Source organism: Buteo buteo, chromosome 17 (assembly GCF_964188355.1).
Source record: "Buteo buteo chromosome 17, bButBut1.hap1.1, whole genome shotgun sequence".
In the NCBI taxonomy this organism is placed as follows: Eukaryota; Metazoa; Chordata; class Aves; order Accipitriformes; family Accipitridae; genus Buteo; species Buteo buteo.
Window position 1 is genome coordinate 30,610,327 of NC_134187.1, and position 15,947 is coordinate 30,626,273.

Consider the following 15,947-nt stretch of genomic DNA (forward strand, 5'->3'; position numbering starts at 1 on the left):
ATTATCTCTCAGGCTTCTCGCTGGTTGCCTGGGCTGCCATGTCGCTCATCAGCTTTAATGAGTCATTCCAAACCCCAGCTTCTACGGCACAGGGGAGAAAAAACCACTGCTAAACGGCAGCAAGGTGCCCATTTTCACAGCTCCAGCCTCTGCGTTTTGTGAGCCTCAGGGCGGTGGGTGGGTAGATGTCAGCTTGCTGCCCTGCGCGTGGGGGTGGGAAGACCCCCTCTGCCTGCAAACAGCAGCCTTTGGGGTAAGCCCAGGCTTCCCGCAGGCCTGACTGACTGCAGCCCCTTCTACCGCTCGGCCCTGCTGTGCCACCCCAATCCAGCAAAGCAGCAGGCTGAAAAGGCAGGACCAAACCCGGATGAGCATCAGCCTCCCTTCGGATCACCCTGGAAGGTGCATGATGCCCCAATCCATCCCTGTCCCATGGCTGCAGGGAAGCCAGAAGCCCCCAGTCACTGAAGGGAAGTGCCGGGGGGAAGACGGAGGTGACACTCTGCAGGACTCCTCGCCTCCTATGAAGGGCAATGGCCTGGGCTGAGCCCAGTGTCCCAGGCACGGTGCTGACTCGGGCTGACGGCCAGCCGACCTTCAGGACGGGAAGGAAAGGAGGGAACGGGCAGGTGTTCTTCCGCTGCGGCAGGATGGGACAGGGTATCGGGGCTGAGATCTTCCCGGGAGGAAGGCTCCACCCTGGGGCCTCAGCTACCAGGGAGGGGAGGGCAGCAAAGCCAACACAGAGCAGAAAGTGTTTCACCAACAATAAGCCACAACTTTTATTAATTGATAGAAATAGTACAAATTTTAAATTTAGTTGCATTTTACTCTTCTCTGAAACACCAAAAAAGGCTCCTCCCTCTGGCAGCTACATCGTCAACTCCTGCAGAGAGAAAGGAGCATTACGAGCCAGCCTTGCCGGCAGCATGGAGCCCCACAGCCCAGCCTCCGGCACGCAGAGGGATCCGGTACCACGGCTGCAGGCATGTCCCTCTGCTCATGGCCCCAAGCTCACGCCCTACTTGCAGCAGTGGGGAACTACGCCCTGCACGTCTACCCCCCAGGGACGTCCCACTGCCACAAACCATTCTCCTCCATCCCAGGGCAACAGGACTGCCTGGCCAGGCAGACACTCACCATTATAGCATTTACAATATCATTACTGTTGTTCTTCAGGGCACGGACTGCCTTTGCTCGGGACACGTTCGCCTGGGACATCACCAGCTCAATGTCTTTCACCTCGACGCCAGTTTCGTCAACCTAAAGGAGACAGAGCCCGGGGTTCACACCAGCCCAACGCACAGTTTGCTCGGTGCCTGGCAGAGGAAAATGGGGTTGTCTGGATTGGGGCAGCTCCCACTCAGGCCACGCAGACGGAACCCAGGAGGCAAGACCATGCACTGCCCAGCCCTGGGGACAGTCCCCGGGACCAGATCCTCCAGGGGAAGGACCCTGTGTTCTCCCTTTGCCATCACGGCAAAGACATAGATGAGGGAAAGGAAACCGCAGGTCTTAACACAAACTCAGGACGCTTCACAGCTGGCTCAGGTCTGCAGTGAAGCACCCAGCCCCACAGAGACAGGCTGGGGAAGGCATACCTCTTCTTCTTCGCTCTCCTCCTGCACGGTGGGGGTCTGTGTGTTTTCTTGGATGTTTGAAACAGCTTCTCCTTGCACTTTGAACTTTTCGGCAGCTGCCAGCTGGGCTTGCTGGGACAGGTCTTCGATCTGGAGGAGGGAAGCAGCGTTAAGCGAGGCCAGCCCTGCGCAGTGGGATGTCAGCACACAGGCTCAGAGGGCCACAGCTGTGCTCCCCACGCTGCAGCAGTGCCAGCACATCAAACAGCTCTGCCACACAACCCAGTCGGGAAGTCGGCCCTTGGCGCGGACCCGAGGCCTGCCCACATCCCGCAGTGCGGGGGGGGCACACAGCAGCTGGGACCAGCCGGCGGCAGCCACAGCACACATGTGGCAAGGAGGAACCCCAGCTAAGTGGCCTGCCGCCCCGCTGCTGCTAGCACAGATTAATGTGGCTGCCAGACACTACACATGTCAGCTCACCTTCGCTTCACCAAAGACTATGTAGGTGTCTGACGCTGGGCTCTTGTACACGTCTGGCTTTGTGATGACGAAGAGGATGTTCTTAGATTTCCGGATGGTGACTCTGGTTACTCCTGTTACCTGGCGAAGGCCCAGTTTAGACATTGCCTGAAAAACACGAGAAAGGTAAGTGAGGGAAAGAAGAGTTACTGAGACAGCCCAGCCTGTGAAAAGATGCGCCCATTCATCTGCTCCCCAGAGACCCAAGTCCAACGATCGGCATGCTCATGCAAATGAAAATGTGCATTTTACTGCTGCAGAGAAGCATTCCCAGGCTTTTAGCCTGAGAGTGCACTGGGAGCCTGGAAAGGAACTCTCTAGTCCCAGGACTGGTGAGATCCATAGCACGACCCCAAGCCCCTGCAGACACAAGGATTTTGCCCGTGAACAGGGTATCCCCCCGCCTGGGCGCCTGACAAGGGCAGAAAGTTGCACAAACCCCTCAGCTCCTGAACGCCTGGCTGCTCCTGTACAGGGGTGGGAGGTAAGGAGCTGCAGCCCTGAACAGGGTTCACAGGGCGAAGACCCCAGCACTTGGGGATACCATGCTGGACCCTGAGGCAAAGCTCAGCTGTCCACAGGCAGGCTGTTTGCTGCACACAGGTTTGGCCCACCCACCATCCCACCTCACCTTCCGTGCTTTCTTTTCGCTCCGGCTCTGTTTTGCTTTGCTAACGGGTTCTTCATCTATTTCAGCTGCTGCTGCAAGCTGCAAGGAGAGAAAACAAGAGGGACCCATAAGAATCCCGAGGTAACGGTGGACAGCACCAGCAGGGATCCTGCTCCGCCGCCACTGGGCGCAGGGACGTGGCTGATGCGTGCCACCTGCCCTACCTGTGCCTGCTGTGTTGTGGCCTGTGTGGAGTCTTGCTCTTCGAGCTCTGGTACGGATTCATCACTGTCAGACTCTGTTCCGGACCCTACAGAAACAAACACACGTCACTCTTTCCAGCTCAGGTAGGCCCAGGGGACACAGGAAGATCAAAGAACCATACTGCTTCAGTGTTGCCTTTGTTGCTGGGGGTTCCAAATGCTGACGCAGTTTCCAGTCAGCATGGTTAAGCAGTATCTGGTAGAAGGAACTTTCTCTGCAATCCCAAACGCCATCAGCAGCGGGTGGCACAAGAGCCTGTTCTGAGCACTCTCACCATGGTGGAAGCCAGGTGCCAAAGCACTGCGGGTGCCCGGAGGCTGGCTCCGGAACAGGAGGCAGCCCCAGCCTCAGCTGCTTCCCCAGTTTGAGGCACCACGCTGACCAGTGCAGTGTCCTGGCTCAAGGAGGAGTGCAGGGCACCACTCCCTGGGCGGTGAGTCAGCAGCAGCCCGGCACTGACAGGGACTCCCTCGCTTCCCCTCAAACCTGTTCAGGCAGCAGTGAAGCTGGGGTTGCAGGAGCTCAAGTACATGGCACAGAAACGAGACCCAGTTCACCAACGCCTTAGGGCTGCTGCACCTTTCTGTGACTTCATTACAGGGGATGATCTGTAATTACCTTGAAAATGCCCATCAGGGAACAGCATCTTTGGATGCTCAGGTTGGCCTCTGTGCCAGGTCCTGAAAGCTGCCGGAGCCTGGGAGGCTCAGAGGGCTGCCAGCTCCTGCACCACTGCTGCAGTGCCACGATTAGCTTGCAAACCACGGCACAGCCATGTCCGACCACGTGGGAGCAAACGAAGCAGACCCGGGCGTCTCCAGCCTCAGAGGAGGCCAGAGGGTGACCACGACGCCCTCTCATGCAGCCATTACCTGAATTCAGTCCCATTTCCTTCTCTGGAAAGGGCCTCTTGCCCATGGCCACGCCAAGCACGCAGGAGCCCTCGGCAAAGCTCTCTGCAGGCTGTTGGTGCATGCCCAGGGGATCCCAACAGTTCAGGCAGGCAAAGGAATTTCCCCAGGGCACAGGGATGGGCCTGTTTTGGCACCGCGCTGTCCGCAGCTCCCCTTTGCTGGCGGGCAGACATGGGGAAAACCACGGTGGACGCCAGACACGCACAACGGGGTACAGGCACACAATAGCTCTTCCCAGAGCCTCAGTGTGAAGCCAGCTCAGGCAATAGTCGCAGCGCCCACGCCACAAGCCACACCATGCTCTGTGCCCGAGAACACGCGTTAGTGACACCGACCCGCTGGCACTGGACCATGCCGAGCCCTGACCTGCCCAATCCCATGGCCGCGGGACATCTCCCCTCCCTGTTCCCCGGCTCACCGCCTGCTCAGGCAGGTTCAGCTCGGTCTGGCATGGTTCAGGCCTGCCTCCACTGCTGTACTTCCAAAGACTACTTGTCTAGACCGACACACCAAGCGACGTAGGGGCACCCAGGCCCTGTCTACAGGTTAGTATCCAGTGGGCAGCCAGTGACACTCCATGCACACGGCAAACCGAGGTGGCAAATACCCTTGTCATTCTTCAGGACAGGCTGCTTAGCTGGAAGAGCAGGGGCCTCAGCAGGGGCCACGGCTGCTCGGGGAGAGAGGTCCACCAGGATGGGCTGCACCGGCGGCTCAGCAGCGGGCAGCTCTGGGGGGATCAGAGGCGGCAGGTCATCATCGTCGACGGCAATGCTGACAGGGGCCGGGGCCTTTGAGGGGGGTTTGGACAGGGGCTGATGGGGGGCCAGCTTGGCAACCTTACTGGGAGGGGGCTGCTTCTTCACGGGGGTAGCGCTCGGTGCAGAAGAGGCAGGTGGCAGGAGGGTACCCACTGGGGCAGAGCCAGGAAGGCCGGCTTCTGGTTTCTGGGAAGCAGGGGCAGCACGATCGGCCGATGGCTTCGGGGGAGCACCAGGAACCACAGGGGCTGGAGTGGGAACCAGCGTGCCAGGTGCTGGGGCAGGGACTGCTGGGGGGGCAGCTGGAGCTGGTGGAGCTGCAGGAGCTGGTGTGGCTGCAACAGGGCTCTTGGGAGGTGCTTTGGCCGCAGCAGGGGTGGCTGGAGCTGGTGGAGCTGCAGGAGCTGGTGTGGCTGCAACAGGGCTCTTGGGAGGTGCTTTGGCCGCAGCAGGGGTGGCTGGAGCTGGTGGAGCTGCAGGAGCTGGTGTGGCTGCAACAGGGCTCTTGGGAGGTGCTTTGGCCGCAGCAGGGGTGGCTGGAGCTGGTGGAGCTGCAGGAGCTGGTGTGGCTGCAACAGGGCTCTTGGGAGGTGCTTTGGCCGCAGCAGGGGTGGCTGGAGCTGGTGGAGCTGCAGGAGCTGGTGTGGCTGCAACAGGGCTCTTGGGAGGTGCTTTGGCTGCAGCAGGGGTGGCTGGAGCTGGTGGAGCTGCAGGAGCTGGTGTGGCTGCAACAGGGCTCTTGGGAGGTGCTTTGGCCGCAGCAGGGGCAGCTGGAGCTGGTGGAGCCGCCGGCACTGGAGCAGCAGGGGCAGAGGGAACAGACGGGGCAGCAACAGGGCTGCTCTTCGGAGGCTTTCTGGCTGTGGTGGGGGCATCTGGAGCTGGTGGGGCTGCAGGAGCTGGTGCAGCAGGGGCAGAGGGAGCAGCAACAGGGCTTTTGGGAGCTGCTTTGGCTGCAGGAGGGGCAGCTGGAGCTGGTGGAGCTGCCGTCACCGATGCAGCAGGGGCAGAGGGGGCAGTGACTGGGCTCACAGGAGCCGCTTTGGCTGCAGGAGGGGCAGCCGGAGCTGGTGGAGCCGCAGGAGCTGGTGCAGCAGGGGCAGAGGGAGCAGACGGGGCAGTGACTGGACTCACGGGAGCTTCTTTGGCTACAGGAGGGGCAGCCAGAGCTGGTGGAGCTGCAGAAGCTGGTGTAGCAGGGGCAGATGGGGCAGTAACTGGGCTCACAGGAGCCGCTTTGGCTGCAGGAGGGGCAGCCAGAGCTGGTGCAGCAGGAGCAGAAGAAGCAGTTGGGGCAGTGACCGGGCTCATGGGAGCCACTTTGGCTGCAGGAGGGGCAGCTGGAGCTGGTGGAGCTGCCATCGCCAGTGCAGCAGGGGCAGAGGGGGCAGCAACTGGGCTCAGGGGAGCCGCTTTGGCTGCAGTAGTGGTGGCTGGGGCTGGCACTGCTGGTGTGACAGGCAGGGAGCTGGCAGGGGCTGAGGGGGCAGCAGGCACAGGAGCTGCCAGAGGGGAGACAGGGCTCGCTGGAGCTGCTTTAGCCAGAGCAGCTGTGGCCACTGCTGGTACAGCACTGGGAGATGTTGCTGTCAGCGGCCCTGGGGGAGACGTGGCAGCTCCCAGAGAAGGTTTGGACAGGACAGGAGCGATGGGAGCTGCTGCAGTGGCAGGCACTACCCAAAGGTCTGGGCTCCCAGGTGTCCTGGTCATGGAGGGAGGGACCAGGTCTCCTGCAGCTGGAACTGCAGAGGTGACAGGGGCAACAGCTGGGGCTGCTGGGGCCACCGGGGCATGGCCCGTGGGACAGGTCTTGGCAACAGAAGGAGCAACGGGAATCAGTGGAGAGACTGGAGCACCAGGGGCTAGACCCTGTGGGGCAGAAGCAGGACTCCCAGGAGACATCCCAGCTGGCAGCAAAGGGGCAGGGGGTGACAACGGGGCCAGGGCCACGGGGGCAGCCAGGAAGACAGGTGGAGAGATGGCACCGGCCAGGGCTGGGCACTGGGGAGGAGCAAGCGGGGGCAGGAAAGAGTTGGGGGCTGGGGCTCGAGGAGAGGCTGAAGCAGAAGCCAGCAGAGCGGAGGCAGGGCTGCCAGGAGACGCTGGTACTGCCGGGGCAGCCGCTGCTGATGTCACAGCAGGACAGAGAGGGGCTGCTGCAGGAAGAGGGGGCGAGCCCGGGCTCTGGGGACAAGCTGCCTCAGGAGGCACAGCAGAAGAAGGCAGGAGAGTGGGGGCTGCTGCCGGGAGAGATGCCATAAGGGGAAGGGAAGGTGGGGGTGGGAGAGCAGCTGGGCCTGCCCCAGTGCCCTTGGAAGGAGCAGGGGCTGGCGAGGCTGCCATGGAGACAGGGAGAGGGGCCTGGGCTCCAGCTCCCGTGGGGCTCAGAGGGGCAGCAGGGGGGGCAGCTTTCACAGGAGAGGCAAGAGCTGCAGGGGGAGAACCAGGGCTCACAGTGGGGGTGAAGGGGTCCACTGTCACTGCGGTGGGAGGAGCAGCCAGAGCAGGAGACACTGGGGCCGGGGGTTCCGGAGACACTGGGCTAACTGGGGCAGGCCCTGGAGATCCTGGGGCTGCAAAATCCATTGGGGACTGTGGAGCTGGAGGAGGGGAAGTGGTAACTGGGACCTGCAGAGCTGGGGCAGGGAGCTGGGGGGGGACAGAAAACACAGGGATCGCCGCAGCTGGGACCACAGCGGGGGAAACGGGGGCCTGGGGGCCAGCAGGGGCAGGCAGAGCTGCAGCAGGGCTGGGCAGCTCCGCTGGGAGAGCCTGGCCAGCCGGGCCCGGAGATGGAGTCAGAGGTGGGGAATGAGCAGCATGAAGAACAGCTAAAGGAGAGAAACAGAGTGAACCCATGAGAGAAGGGAGAGGAGGCCAGGAGAAGGCAGCCTGCCCAGCACAGGCGGCGCCATCCTGGCTCTGGCCTTCCCCCCAGCCTTCGTGCCCAGCTTCTAGAGCAGCAGATGAAAGTCCGCCTGACCTGCCAGTTCCAGTGCAGACCGGGACTGGTTGAAGCGGACATTCATCCGCTTCTAGAAACCAGCACCGATTTTACAGAGCCTGCTGTGCCAGCATGTGAGCTAGCTGACGGGTGCAAGTCACAGAAGGAAAAACCCAATGCCAGGATCGGTACTGCCACTCCAGGTTTCCCTGTTGAGAGCAGCTGTGGCTGAAACCCTGGCATGGCTGTAGGTGGCACCTGAAAATGCCACGAAGCCCCAGCGGGCCGGCAACAGCAGGAACCCAATGGGGCCAGCACAGGGGGCCAGGGTTTGCCGCCAGCTCTGCCCTTGGCTCTTCCCTACCAAAGGAGTTGCCATAACCTTCATGGAGCCCTGGAGGCCCAGCCAGACTCCCAGTGCTGCTCCCAAGCCTGGGAAATTGCATTCCAGGCTGGCCGGCGCACGGGGGTGACGGGAACCCACCCGATGATAAGAAAGAAAACTCAAATTTAACACAGTGGCATGCATAACTGTTCCAGGAGCACTCTGGCAGTTGTGCTCTGGCAGAAGGCAGCCCCCTCCCTCCAGCCCTGGTGTGACACAGGCAGACCCTCCCGGCAGGCAGGCACCCTTTGGGGACAAGGATGCTGAGGCACAGGGGTTGCCTCACCCACACCGAGGGGATGGTACCCCAAGTCCTGACCCCCATGCAATGACCTGCACTCTCCAGTGCAAGCTGTTAGGGTTAATATAACTGCAACCACCCAGAACAGCAAACTCTGGTTAATGTGGCACACGAGGTGTTAACGAGTAGGGTCCGAGTACCTGGCGCTGCAACAGGGGCTGCGGGAGGAAGGGCAGCTGGAGCTGAACGGGTGAGAACAACAGTTTATTAAGTAAGGCAAGTCCGGATGACTGAGAGAGCGCTCACCAAGGGAGTGCTCGCTGTCCAGCTCCCCCAGCACACGTGAGAGCCTGGCCATTGCCATACCGAACGTCAGCTGGCAATCAAAGGGAACGACTCAGGGAAGAGGCCATGAAAGCCAGGGCGGGCAGCCCTGGTCTGACCAGTGTAACCGGCACCACTGCCGGTCGGGAGTGCAGAACTGGCCCAGCCACACAACCGCCCTTCGGCAGCTCCAGCCCCACACACGGCATCAACCCCAAACCCAGAGGCAGCATGTCCTGGCGTGTCTGCTGGGAGGGACGGCGAGGGGAGCGCAGCTGGGCCGGCTGCTGAGGAGAAGCCACCGACAGCTGCAGAGCCCAAATCACAGTCCAGTTCCCAGAAACCCCATCACATCAAGGGAGCAATAGATCTCCTCCTGCTTCCGCGTGAGGCACTGGCTTTCACCGCTGCAGCCACATCTGGCTCTGCACAGGTCACCCACTGACCCACAACGGGGCCAGCCCTGCCTGCGTGTCCGCTGTCCCTGCCCAACCTCTCCTATGCTGCGATTAGGGCTAGTCACAGACTCAAGTCCTTGCCTTGATACTGTCCAGAGCAGTAACACGTGCGTGGAACTCACAGCAGCCTCCTCTATGGGTGACGGCCCTTCCTCTGCCGCAAGAACAGTGGCCCAGAAGATGCTTCTAATGCCCCATTTCCCCAACCTGCCCCAAAATGTGGGGTGGTGGGAGATGGGAACCTACCCTGAGCTGCACAGCTGCTCAACAAGTGCTGCCAGACATCGGTGGCTCGTGCCAGCAGGCGCCAGGACACTTCCTGCTCCAGGGAACCTACTGGCACCTCAAAAAGGAGGAACAACCCCTGCCAAGAGCTGAGCTGGTCCCGAGCCCTTCACGGAACAAGCTGCACAGACAACAGCCTTCTCTGGAAAGCTCACTTATCCCTGCCAGCTTCCCCTGTTCCTTCTCCATCTCCAGTGACGCCTCACCAGCACCGTTTGAGGGTGTTCCTGTGATAAGCACGACATTTCCAATTCACCACTTCTCCACTGAGCACCCCACTTCTCCGGTGGCTCCTTCCGCAAACACCAGTGAGATACAGGATTCTCAAAAAGCACATCTAATTTTTAAGGCATGCTTAAACCAACTGGGCTGCAGAGCCTTCCACGGTGCTGCTGCCCACACCTGAAAGCTAAAGCCCTGTAGCACTGGATTAGAGACTGCTGAACCCAACCCCACAAGCTTTCCATGGACCAACCAACCTCTGAAGAATAAGACGAACATCAAAGCAAACTGCTTGACGACTCCCACCCACGGGGCGATTGCTAACCCTGCACCAGCACCCTCAGCTCCAGCTCCTCTTGTGCTGCCAGATCTCAGAACAGCCGGCTCAGCAGAGAGGGGATAAACATGACAGGCCTCACACTCAGGCACACCCTTTGCCTCCACCCTCTGCCTGCAGACCTACTTGACAGCTCCCGTGAGCCCCACAGCTGCTCGGGCCTCTGTGGCTGCCCTTGTCACTCCCCAGGAGCCCTCTGTGCTCCCCCAGGGCCCGGGGAGCAGGTACTGTAACAGCATTTGCTGCTCAGCACACACTGCCCACGGCCAGCTTCTACTGACCTAAGCGTGCTCCCTGAAGTCGTTAGAGACTCAAGAGGAGCAGAGCTTTGGGAGGAGAAAAGGCATGAGTTGTCGCCCAAGACCGAGAGAAAAGCTGTCCTGGGAAGAGGCAGGGGGATGCTGGGAAGTGGCCCCACCGCAGGAATCCCAGCTACGCCTGGAAAGAGACCAAAAGTACAGCAGCTCCCCAGGACCTGACATGACAGCTGTCGCACTGACAGCCGTCACTTGGCCCCACCAGACATGGGGGGCTGCTTCCTCCCCAGGGAAGCTTTCTGCCAGCACCTCCTGACTTCACTCGTGGTCCCCAAATCTAAAGCACCCTTTGGACGGACCCCCATTCACTGTCATGCACCGTGTGGCTCCCCCAGGCGGGGTGACAATGCCCCGTCATGTATTCCTGCAGCGTGTCCCTGAGCCTGGGGCAGAGACACAGCAAACCCGGGCAGAGCATTTGCCAGCTGGACCCCAGCACCCGGGACACTTTCAAGGGAGTCAGGCAGCAGGTCCCAGCACAGACTGGAGACCAGCCCCTGCCCCATGGTGGGCCCAGGAGCCCATGCTCGCCTGCCTCAGCGTTTTTGAGCTGCCCCGAATCCCAGTGCCAGCCCCCCCGGCTGGTGTTAGGCTGGTGCAGCAACGCTCCCCGGCCTCACTGTGACTTTCCAACACGGAGCCACGCATCGCCTTCCCAAACCCAACCAGTTTGGGAGCGCAAGTTCCAGAGCGCAAAGGGATTATTAACATTTGTACGCGTTCCCGACTGTCCCAGTCACCGCATGGCTGTACCCTGACCTGGCTACAGCCGTTTTCCTCCCGCTCCCACTGCTCCAACACTCAAATCCGTAATGGGACTGTACAAACCAGGTACAGAGCATGGCTGACATAATGCTCTCCCCAATATTTTGGGACATGAGAGACCACAAACGACATGACTTTAGTGACATTTCCCATAGAGATAGCCGATGCGATTTTGCGTAGGAAACCACCAAACAGATTTGTTTTGGCCGCAGGAAGCAGTATGACAAAAGGGAGGCCGAGTAAGAAGGGGGCTTAGGCCACAGAGTGGATGCCTCAAATGCCCCCAGCGTAAAGTGGATGAGACTCAAGTTGGCATCACGCAGCACTGGCCAACTCCTCGCCCCCGAGCCACCAGCACACCCAAGCCTCCCAGCTTCCCCGGGTCCCCTTTTTCCCCCCCTTAAAAGCGACCGAGACAGCGCCCAGAGGCTGCGGGGACGTTCCCCCCCCCCCGCCAGCCCGGTCCCCGCCTCGGCCTCACCTGTCTCAGCCTGCGGCTGCGGCAGCTCCTGCTCCGTGGCCGGGACGGTTTCTGTAGCTTCGCCGGGCATTTCTGGGGAAAGGGAGAACCCAACAGGCCCGGGCTCGCCGGGGATCCGGACCGCCCGAGGGCGGCTTACCGGGCGCCGGTAACTCGCTCTTCCCGAAGCCACCCACCAGTCCCGTGCCCGCCTCCCGGTACCGACAGGTCTGCGAAGACAGCTCGGCCGCCCGGTCGGTACCGGACACCCCAGGCCCAGCGGGCCCCGAGCACCGCACGGCACGGGCCGATCCCGGGGCCGCCAACGGGGCTCCCACCCCGCCCGGCTGCGGCGCTAGCCTCCCCCGGCGGCCGGGACCGGGGCCTCGGCCGCCTCTCCTGCCCTCTCGCTCCCCACCCCGGACCGAGTGGCCCCTTCCCGGTGCGCGGGGCCGTCCCCGCCAGCCTTCCCGGCCCTGCCCGGCGCGACCACGGCCCCAGCGGCGGCCTCGGCCGGGCCGCCGCCGCCGCCCTCCCGCCCTCCCTCCCGGCCCAGCCGCGGCCCGCGAACGGCAGGCAGCCCCCGCAGCGGCCCCGGGCCCGCGCGGCGGCGGATGGCGGCGGATGGCGGCGACGGGACTCACTGTGCGGGGAATAGGGCCCAAGATGGCGGCGGAAAGAGACCGAGCTCCTGGAAGCGCGACTTCCGGGAAGACGAGCACTTCCGGGGCAGGGGCAGCGGCCCGCCGCCCGCCCCGCCCCAGCGGCCGCGCTCCGCCGTTCCGGGCCCCGTCCGGCGGCAGAGGGACCGGGGCGGCACCGGGATCCCCCGTGGGCGGCGACCCCAAGGTGTGGGGCAGGAACCTCCGTGGCAGCGGAGCTAGGACCCCTCCGGGTGTGGGGCTGACACCATGAACGTGGGGCCTGGCCCCAGCTGTGGGACAGGGACCCCCCCCCGGGTGCCGGCAGAGACCCCGTGGGCAGGGGTACGGGCAGGGGTACGGGGGGGCAGCGACCCTGCGGCTGCCAGGCAGGGGCAAGGCCCCCCAGCTCCTCCTCGCGGGGACGGGATGCAGACCCGGGCCCCGGCCCCCTCCCGCCTCGGCGCGTCCCGGGGGTGCAGGCACAGGGGTGACCGCAGGCGTTTAATGGTCTTTGTGTAGAAAAGGTACAGAAGGCGGGAAGGGGCGCGGGGAGCGGGGCAGGGAGCCGGTGCGGTTCGGCCGGTGGCTGGCAGGCTCCCTGCTCCAAGGCACCAGGACCCCCCGTGGCCAGCAGCGATGACAGCGGAGGCAGCGATGGTGGAGTGGGTCCCTCAGCAGTCCTGCGGCGAGGACTGGGCCTGCTGCTGTGGCTCCTGGCAGTGAGGCCTTAGAAGTCTCCTTGAAGGTCTGCAAAGAGGAGAAGTGGGAAGTTTTACAGAAAAAGAGCAGTTTCTCAGAGCCAGGGGGTCCCCTTCAGGGTCCCCCAGGTGGCTGCATCCCTGCCCGGCTCTTACCGCTTCTCCGGAGCAGCTCTCCCCTCCGGGCGCGCTCCATCTCCTCCACAAACTGCTCGAAGACCCGCACATAGGGCGCCAGGCTCGTCTTCTTGTAGTCTGGAGGATTTGGGGAGCTGAGCAGGAGTGGGAGCAGGCGGTGAGAACCCCCCCGTGCCCCGGCCCCAGCCCCGCTCACCCCGCGCACGGCGCTTTGGCTCCGTCTCCCTGCCGTCCTCCTGCTCCCCGTCATTGCCGGCCGTGTCCAGCTCGTGGCACAGGGAACTGTGGGAGATGGTGGGACATGGTGGGGGGCTGCCGGTGCAGCCAGGACCCCCTGAGCTGCCAGCCCCGCTCATGTACCTGATGGTGGGGACAGCGAACGGGTCAAACCGGTCCAGCCTCTGCAGATCCAGCGGCACAGAAATGCGACCTGCAAGAGAGGGGAGTCACCGCAGGGGGTAGCAGCCCCGGGGGTCCCTGTGGGGTGCCAGCACCGCAGGCTGCCAGACCCACCTGTTTTGGGGTGGACGCTGAAAGGGCTCTTCAGCAGGTGCCCGACACCTTTGCTGACGTTGATGTCGAGGCGGGGAAAGCAGTACTGCAGCATGATTTCCCAGTCTGCGTAGCACGACGTGCCCTTCCCACTCGCCGCTGCCCGCTGCGGGGACAGGTGGGTCAGCGGGCAGCGGGGCAGGCGTCAGCACCCGGCCCCCTGCCCAGGGTTGCTCCATGGCCACTCACCCGCACCCGCTCCATCCTGCCCTTCAGCAGCTCCCAGCGCTGCACCGAGTCACGCTTCTTGGGGAACTCGCCCTGCAGTGGCTCGCGGTGCTGTGGCCAGCAGTCAAGGCTGATCGCAGACACTGCTGACCCTGCTCCCACCATGTGGACCCTCCCTCTGGACCCGGCACAGTGCCCAACGGCACGGCAGGGCTGCTCTGGGAAGGATATCTTCCGGGACAAGGGCCAGCACCTTCTCCCAGCTCTCCGGGCTGCCCAGGATGTCCTGGCCCACCAGCGCGTATGCCTCAAAGTACTTCTCCACCACACTGACCGACCGCCTGCGGAGGAGCAGGGAGGGAGTCAGCACCCCACGGCCGGTGGCTGCAGGGGCCAGGCATGGGGGGTCCCCACCGACCTGATGAAGGGGTGGATGGGCTCGGAGAGGTTCACCTTCTTCACGGTCTCTGCTCCACCCTGGAGGGACAGCGGCGGTCAGCCTATGGGGGTGGGCAGGGGGTACCCGGCCCCCCATGCACCCACCTTCACCAGGGTCAGGTACTCCACAGTGGCTGCCCGCAGCGCCGGGGACCACTTCCGCACCGCATCGTCGCAGACCCAACAGTGGACACCCCTCCGTCCTGAGTACACCCACAGGCGATGCTTCATGCCCAGGTCCTCTACAGGGGGAAGAGCCAGGCTGCGGGAGCGCGTCGGGATGGGTTGCGGCGTCCGTCCAAGCCCAGCAGCGCTGCAAACCCGCTGGGCAAACCCCACTGGGCACCAGCACATCCTCCACTCCCCCCCAGCCCCATGAGAGCACGAGCGCTGCCCTGGCCCCCCTTTGGGGTCTGGGTGTTGCTGCAGGGCAGAGCGTGCTCTGGACGTGTCCCCGGTGCATGAGGCCAGGGGCCGCGTGGGTCCCTGAGACCCTCACCCACAAGCGCGCGATCGATGATGCGGACAGCGATGGTCATCAGGGTCCAGCACTTGGAGCAGATCTCGGCCGAGCTGCAGGCAGAGCACGGCGGGTCAGCCTGCTGCCCCATGCCCCTGCACCCCTCTCCCGGCCCCCTATTCCAGCTCCTGCCGTGAACACCCCCGGGAACCTGCAGCACGTCCGGACGTCGTCATAGTCCGTCATGTCAATGTCGAAGACCAGCTCCTTCTCTTGCGGCTGGAAGGCCCCCAGATGCACCGTGTTGTGCTGGTTGGGCTGCGGGGCAGAACGGGCTCAGCTCCAGCCAGGGACCCTGTGACCCGGGGGCCACGTCCCCCCTGGGGCTGGCCGGCACCCGTGCTCCTGGTCGGGGTGCTTGGGTGGGAGCAGGACTCACCCGGTGGGAATAGATGGCCCCGATGTCGATCTTGTAGGGGTTGGTCCTCTGCAGCTCCCGCTCCAGCTCCTGGGGGCTGCCGAAGGACTGGAACCGCAGGTAGACATCGTCCCGCAGCGTGAAGGAGAATTCCCGCAGCTGGAAGTAGTTCTTCACCACTGCGGAGGCGCGGGGAGGGTTGGGGGGGTGCGGACGGGGTCGGGGGCAGCCCTGACACTGCCCTGAAGGCCCGCACCCCTCCCGCCTGTTTCCCCCCAGCCCCCTCACCGCACTCCTGAGCCCCCCCCTCATTACAGGCGCCCCCAGATCCGCCCCCCCCCGGTGTCCCGGACCCTGGTCGGTGCATCCACCCACCGCCGCCAGCCCCAGCGACCCGCCGGGCCCCCGCCACGTGCCCCGGGCCCCGGTACCGCAGGCCCCCCCCCGCTCACCGCCGCCGTAGCCGAGCCAGCGGCCGTAGGCGCCGTGCGGGAAGAGCCGCCGGTAGAAGACCGGGAGCAGCTCCGGCAGCGCCGCCGGCTCGAACCGCGCCATGGCGGGAAAGAGGCGGCGGGAAGCGGCGGGGACGGGCGCCCGGGGGCCGCCGGGAGCTGTAGTCCGGCCCCGGAGCACGGGGACGGGGAGGAGCGGGGATGGGGGCACGGCCCGGTTCGGGACACGCCGGGGGGGGGGGGGGGTGTCGGGGTCCGGGGTGCCCGGAGCGGTAGCGAAGGGGTGCGGGACCCCCCCCCGGGCGCTGCCCCGTTCCGTGTTAACGATTCCCCGGCGGCCGCACGGCTGCGACCGAACCCGACCGGACCCTCCCCGGCTGCTGCCGGAGCGGAGCCCCGGGGCCGATGCAGGGACCGATGCAGAGCCCCGGGGCAGAAGAGCCCGCGGCCCCGGGACCGACGCAGAGCCCCGGGGCCGGACGCCCGGCGGGCTCCAGGCAGCAGCGCCGCGATGGTACCGAGCCCGGTCCGGCCCGGGGCGATGCCCGGAAGGGGGAACGGGGCGGGACCGGGGGTGGGCGCGGCCGCCC

At 64.0% G+C, this 15,947-nt stretch overlaps 2 protein-coding genes across 3 annotated transcripts; both read right to left on the reverse strand.

Moving 5' to 3' along the window:
- Positions 1–757: 757 nt before the first annotated feature.
- On the reverse strand, positions 758–12,120 carry NACA (nascent polypeptide associated complex subunit alpha). Of its 2 annotated transcripts, XM_075049702.1 has the most exons (10): positions 12,034–12,120; positions 11,411–11,482; positions 8,422–8,463; positions 4,498–7,482; positions 2,937–3,022; positions 2,734–2,811; positions 2,064–2,210; positions 1,602–1,730; positions 1,141–1,263; positions 758–886 (listed from the first exon to the last, which is right to left on the reverse strand). In XM_075049702.1, the coding sequence occupies exons 2-10, from the start codon at positions 11,478–11,480 to the stop codon at positions 872–874; spliced, it is 3,675 nt and encodes a 1,224-aa protein (XP_074905803.1). In that variant the 5' UTR covers positions 11,481–11,482; positions 12,034–12,120; the 3' UTR covers positions 758–871. The 2 variants fall into 2 exon arrangements, with proteins under 2 accessions (XP_074905803.1, XP_074905805.1); XM_075049704.1 differs by lacking the exons at positions 4,498–7,482; positions 8,422–8,463.
- Positions 12,121–12,521: 401 nt separating this feature from the next.
- PRIM1 (DNA primase subunit 1) lies at positions 12,522–15,580 on the reverse strand. Its single transcript, XM_075049705.1, has 13 exons — positions 15,358–15,580; positions 14,927–15,084; positions 14,699–14,805; positions 14,527–14,600; positions 14,133–14,269; positions 14,008–14,066; positions 13,820–13,930; positions 13,611–13,701; positions 13,383–13,527; positions 13,230–13,299; positions 13,066–13,151; positions 12,888–12,986; positions 12,522–12,780 (listed from the first exon to the last, which is right to left on the reverse strand). Exons 1-13 carry the CDS (start codon positions 15,458–15,460, stop codon positions 12,761–12,763), a joined length of 1,260 nt encoding a protein of 419 aa, XP_074905806.1. The 5' UTR covers positions 15,461–15,580; the 3' UTR covers positions 12,522–12,760.
- Positions 15,581–15,947: the final 367 nt, after the last annotated feature.

Excerpts from the sequence above, each read along its gene's own strand:
- PRIM1 (XM_075049705.1), bottom strand. The coding sequence starts at position 15,460 with ATGGCGCGGTTCGAGCCGGCGGCGCTGCCGGAGCTGCTCCCGGTCTTC. Across the intron at positions 13,152-13,229 it reads TTCGCTGTCCCCACCATCAG|TTCCCTGTGCCACGAGCTGG; the intron begins GTACATGAGCGG and ends CATCTCCCACAG. Across the intron at positions 12,987-13,065 it reads GCCAAAGCGCCGTGCGCGGG|ACTACAAGAAGACGAGCCTG; the intron begins GTGAGCGGGGCT and ends CAAATCCTCCAG.
- NACA (XM_075049702.1), bottom strand. The coding sequence starts at position 11,480 with ATGCCCGGCGAAGCTACAGAAACCGTCCCGGCCACGGAGCAGGAGCTG. Across the intron at positions 2,211-2,733 it reads GCGAAAAGAAAGCACGGAAG|GCAATGTCTAAACTGGGCCT; the intron begins GTGAGGTGGGAT and ends CGTGTTTTTCAG. Across the intron at positions 1,264-1,601 it reads AGGAGAGCGAAGAAGAAGAG|GTTGACGAAACTGGCGTCGA; the intron begins GTATGCCTTCCC and ends TGTCTCCTTTAG.